Below are 6,000 nucleotides of genomic sequence, written 5' to 3'. Positions count from 1 at the left end.
GGAAGCCTGCGGAGAGGCGGCGAGGGCACCTCTTGCCTGCCATGGGCTGGAGGAAGCCCCGGGTAAGTGGAAATGGATTTTTATTTTTTTTCCCCACTCCCTGAACCTTCCCTTTGCAAAGCCACCACCAGTTCTGGTAAATAGTGATATCAATGTACAGGCTGCTATTAATAGGAAAGTGATTTTAAATAACAAGCAAAGATGGCGTTTCTAGAGCTCTTTGGGTGGAGAAACCCATATTGCATTAATCAGCATACTCTGGGAAAGAAATGGGGGGGGGGGGGTTATTGCTCTATTTATGCTGTGCACTTATCCTTCAGTCATTGCACACAGGAGCCAATATACAAATAATTCAAGTCTTATGGTTTCAGTTAAATGTATGCACTTTGTAAAGCCTGTTTTATAGCTAAGTATTGAGGTAGATGATTTCTCGGAGTCCAGGAAACAATGGCTCCTTGTCTTCGCATTCCTTTGTTCTGAAAGAAAAATGTTTCCCTGAGACAAGAAACACACCATGAGCCTCGGCTTCTTACAGCGCAGCACCAGCACAGACCGATTTTCCTTCAGAATTGATTTTATTGACCTCTTCAAATTACAAAGTCATCCTGCAGTTGTGTAACAAGTTTAGTCCTCATGTCTTATCATTAGCAGGGCGCAGTACATCGCTGAAAGAGATGCATGTCTGTCACTGGTGTGCTGTCAGAGATCCATGACTAAATCCTCATCACCCTGCAATGTCCTACACATTTCAGAGTTAGCGTGGTGAAAGGGAAAATCTCGCCCCCACAGAGTGGCTTTTCTTCCTTTCCGCACCGTATGGGTTGTGTTTGTCTCTGGAAATGATTCTGTTAGAATGTATGTCTCTCTGCAAGGGGGAGAGAATAAATGTTAGGTCTCAGCAGTAGGTAGACATGATATTTTCACACTCTTTTCAATTGCATTGTACTACAAACATTTCCCAATCTAACTCTTAAGGGATCAGTAGACTCGGATTAGAAGTCAGTTTAAAAACTCTTTTATATTATGTCAAAACGCTGCTATTTAAGCTTGTAGATAAACATGAAATCCTTTTAGTTTTAGGAACTTATTAGTATTCTCATTTTAAGTAAAAGTGCTATCCTATGGAGAGACATCTTGCTACAAAGAGATGAGAATATGTATATGTCTGGTGCCTCCAGAGCCGGATTTACAGCTCAGGAGCCTGTAGGCACAGGTGTTCTGGTGCCCTAAGCTCTACCCCTCAACTAAGGCTACATCCCCATATTAAGTAGTCATCCCTCCTCCTCTGATTAGGTAGCCAGATTTTCCCCGGTATTTGGTAACCCTAGCGCCCCCCCCCCCCCTTCACACACAAGTATAGGGAGCCAGATTTGCCCCCACCCCAGTAAGTAGCCCCCCAATAGGTAGGGGGAGATTTGGGTAGGGTAGCCGCCTCTCCTACATAAGGTACCTGTAGGCACAAGCCTATAGTGCCTTATGGTAAATCCAGCCCTGGGTGCCTCCTTAATGATTCTCTGTTACATAGGCTTTGCGTGCATTGCTATCTTCACAATTATTGTGCTACTTCTCCTCATTGGACCACGACCAAGCCACTAACTGGTATATCTCCCTCCCAACACCTACCCTCTTCCCTGTTGTTATCTCTTTCCTGATGCCTACCGTGTTTCCCCCGAAAATAAGACACTGTCTTATATGAATTTGTCCCCCAAAAGATGTGCTAGGCCTTATTTTCTAGGAGGGCTTATAATTCTGAGGGGTGACACTACCGTATGTGCTCCCTGTATTCAGATGTGCTCCCCTGTAGTCAGATGTGCCCCCATGTAATCAGATTTCCCCCTCCCCTGTAGTCAGATGTGCTCCCCGTAGTCAGATGTGCTCCCCGTAGTCAGATGTGCCCCCAGGTGTCCCGGTCCCCAGCGGCAGCCCCCAGCGTGTTCCTTCCCTCCCTGCTGTGTGTCCCTGTAGACTGGTGCCCCGGTCCCCAGTGACACCCCAGGCCAGTATTGCTATTCCCTCCCTCTGCAGAGTGGGGAGTGGAGAATTGCCAATAAAGCAAAAGAAACTCACCGGCTTCCAACGTACCATCGTTAACATCTCTCCTCAGCAGCGCCTGGCTTCCTTTTCCTGACAACATCGGCTCTTGTCATCTGACGCACGCACGTACTGGCGCGTCATGTTGGTAATGCTCCACCCGCCACTCTGCAGAGCATGGCTGCAGTGCGCAGGTGCAGATGGCTTACATCACTGCAGTAGCACAGAGCCGAATGAACTCCGCTTTTTCCACCAAGCCTGAGCAGCAGCCCCATACTACAGCACAAGCACGAGCCGTCCTGCCATATGCGACCACATTCTCTCAAATACTGGTGCTTGGCTGCAACCTTTGGTAGGTCCCAGCGCTGGAACAGCTAAGTGGAGGGGGATGGGGGAAGCCTCTGGCAAGTATCTACATTTTTGTCCTAAAAATTGCACAGGTTTGCTTCAGAGTGGACCTAAACTCAGAACTTCCATTCTACTCTAAAAGATAAGCCAACACAGAACCACCTTTAAAAAAAATATTTCTTCGTCACAACTTATAGAAATCCTAAAAAAAACACACCGAAGTGTTAACTTTGGGAACATTCCTGGGAGCACAGAAAGGGTTAACCTTCAGTGTTTACATATTATCACAAAACCATAGCTCACAGCCCTGATTTACACTTACTGATAATAGCTTTTTAGTCAGGCTAATCACTCTAAACACACCAGGCAACTGGTATTGCTTAAAAGGAAATTAATATGGCAGCCTCTTTATTCTCCTCACTTCAATCCTTTAAATGAAAAATGCTGTCATTTTCAACACTACCATTTTTTTCTGTGTCTGTTCACAGTTTTCTATGTTGCTGATGCTTGCAACTGCCGAAATGCAATTCCATGGAATGTTTTTTTTTCAGCACATATCACCAATCAAATCTGTTTTTCACATTTACATAAATACAGTAGGGGCAGAAAATAAATGCAGCACAGGCAGAAGTTACTATATATAAAGCAGTCTTCTAACTAGGGGTGTAAATAGAATTCACAAGGCCCCCAGCAAAACTTTGTATCCCCCCCCCTGCTTTCTGCACAGGTAAACTGAGAAACAATGTACTTCAATTGGCTAGTGCACACTTGAATGTGTTTTCCTCATGTAGATAAACACTGACAGCAGTGAAGCACTGCATGCACTTTCTATTACACTGCATGCATCTATTACATTAGGTTCTGTGATAAAAGGTGCATTTCACACATACGGACACACATAGGGCTTGATTCACCAAACCGTTGATAACTCATATCACGGCCGCGCTAGCGGTTTCACGTGTAATCGTGCGTTTTCGCACACAATCACAAATTTTTACGCACAAATATTCACGATTGCGCGCGAAAACGCTAGCACGGCCGTGATATGAGTTATCACGGTTTAGTGAATCAAGCCCATGGTGTGCAGAAAACGCATACAGAAAACCGACACACGAGTGTGCTCCCAGCCTCCGCTTATTACACTCACTCTGCCCACATCTGATAGAGCAGAACTGGCTCTGCAGACTTCTCCAGCATCACTACAGTCCAGAGTACTTGGGTGGGTAGGGGGAGGGGTAGAGAGGTTGGGGGAAGGGTGCTGTACACAAGACCCTGCTGAACAATGAATAGGGAATGTCTACAAATGTTTGTCTGTAAAACTTTGTATGATTCCTTATCAGTGGCTGAGCAGATGCAGTCATTAGAACAATTGTGCAGAGAGCAGAAAGTTTTCTCTCTCTATGCCCTTAGTTGTCAATCTCTCAGGACAGGGAAAAGAAACTTTGGACAGGGACAGGGAAAAGAAACCCTGCGACTTCTGGGCCCCCTGCGACTGCATCTCTTGCAGGATCTGTTGTTATGCCCCTGTTTCTAACACTCTTTTATTAATGAACCTCATTGTTCCTGCATAGCAAGCAGCAAGCACTAAAAAGACTGCCCCTGGGCCATAAAGAAAATATCACTTCATGTTAGAGCAGGCATTTCCAAAGTCCGGCCCGGGGACCAAATGCGGCCCATCAAGCCATTTCTGGTGGCCCCCAAAGCTCTCTACAGTTGTTAATCCCATGCAGCAGTTACATGTACTGATTAGCAGCTTCCACTGTGCAAACTGCACACGGTATATGGGTTGTTATTATAGTGTACTTAGCAGCAATCAGCAAAAATTGTGTTTAATTTGCCAGTTCGTCCCCTAGCCCAGTCATGAACGTTGATATGGCCCTTGGTCTAAAAAGTTATGTCACCACTGTGATTAGGAAGTTTTATGAGCTGTGTTATAACAGTTTGCTACAGTTAAAGTCTTTGCTCTGAGTGGTGCAGTATATTGTATATTCTATACTAACAGACCATTTTTGAGCAAGTGCCATGAGGATGCGGTTTAAGCTGCTGTAGGGAGATGTAGCATTTGCCTGCAGGCAGTAATCGCTCTTCTTTGTGGCTTCTGATAAAGCAGTCTATTGGTAAACCAGAGCACTCTCATCTGTGTTGTATCAGCAATCTAATAGGAACATGAGTCATATTTTGTCTGGGGGAATGTAATTCTGGGTGGCTGTTACAGCATGGAAATCTGGAGGACTGCTAAATTATGCAGGAGATAAAGGTGGCTTTTCGTGCTGTGATTCAAGGCTTTCACTGCAAATATTATTATTTTACAGCTGTAAGAATGAGAGAACTGTGGTTTATCTAATGTGTGCATAAGCTCTGATTTAACAAAGCGTTCCTTTTATAATACAAAGACATTGGGTCTTTTAAACACATGAGCTACATATACTTTTTATTAGGCTCACAAACTAGGTTGTTATAGTATAATATTATCTCTCAGTCTGTATCATATTATCTTCCTGCCAGATGGAGTTTATGTTTTGCATACAGCAAAGAAGTGTTGAGAACGCAACATGATTCTTATTTCCGGGTTTCTTTTGGTCAGACTTCCTCTCAGTTTTGGTCAAGATGATGATTTGTCACATTAAAAAGCAAAACTCTGCCGGGAGGTCCACTTTACACTGAGCTCTAGCTGATGCTCTAGGCAGATTTAGATGGCCGTTCATTGTACTTCTAAATTCCTTCTACCATGATGCTACACCATGTGTGTTCTCAAGAAATATGTATGTTTCTTGACAAATGCAATAATAGACATTAATATTACCCAAGAGTATCCTCATCACAATGTATTACTTATGGGCTGCAAGGGTGTAACAATGGCTGGGGGCCTGCTCCTTCTGTGATGTGCAGAATATCAACAGTGGAGTTGCATACCTTACCTGCTTCCAGGAGCGGGATGGGTCCTGCTCACTCTCCTTGTGTCGCTCGACTCTTGGACGATACTCTTCTACAGGAAGAGGGGTTGAAATGTGCACATATACTCATATGTTTAGGGAAATTTGTGGTGGAAATGGGCATTCGAGCGGAGGGAGGGGGCATTAGGGCTGCTGGGGGCGTGGCAGTCACTGGTTTCACACAGTTAAAGAGGAGCTGTTAGGTATAGGGTCTCAGAGAAAAAAAACACATATATCAGTAGCTAAATATTGGCTCTACTTACATTACATATGCATTTCACTGTCCACGTTTGGATTTCACAGAATTTTTATATAGGATTTGCAGAGAATGATGCTCCTGACAGCTCATGGCAGGTTCCATGTTTGTCTCCTATGAAGCCAATTGTGATGTCATATCCTCCCTGCTTCCTGATGATTCGACTCACAAAAAAGATCCTAATGGACAACACTACTGTGCACTGTATATTAATTAGCCATGTGGCTAGGAACAATAGCGGACTCATGCAGTATACTCTAATGGAACATGTGCCCTGTGATTTTTCAGTGCTGTGAGTTTAGGCTGCTGCTGTTAGAAGCTGCTGTAACATGAGCCTGTGAAGCACCCTTAGGGCGTGATAGGGAAATGAAGGGGATGACCCAAGGTAGTGCACTGGGGAGAAGCAGCCCCAGAATGCTTTGCAGTATCTGT

At 44.5% G+C, this 6,000-nt stretch overlaps 1 protein-coding gene across 2 annotated transcripts in view; it reads right to left on the bottom strand.

Annotated features, from left to right (window-relative positions):
- Positions 1–556: 556 nt before the first annotated feature.
- The window catches only part of LOC137535676 (microsomal triglyceride transfer protein-like), a 101,639-nt gene continuing 96,195 nt past the window's right edge, over positions 557–6,000 (bottom strand). For both annotated transcript variants that reach the window (XM_068257540.1, XM_068257541.1), the window contains one exon: positions 557–865. In XM_068257540.1, coding sequence (XP_068113641.1) covers positions 700–865 — 166 coding nt within the window. In that variant the 3' untranslated portion in view covers positions 557–699. The remainder of the gene's footprint in view (positions 866–6,000) is intronic.

This window comes from Hyperolius riggenbachi, chromosome 10, assembly GCF_040937935.1.
Source record: "Hyperolius riggenbachi isolate aHypRig1 chromosome 10, aHypRig1.pri, whole genome shotgun sequence".
NCBI classification, from domain to species: Eukaryota; Metazoa; Chordata; class Amphibia; order Anura; family Hyperoliidae; genus Hyperolius; species Hyperolius riggenbachi.
The sequence above is the reverse complement of the archived record's forward strand: the minus strand, read 5'-3'. Positions and strand labels throughout refer to the sequence as shown.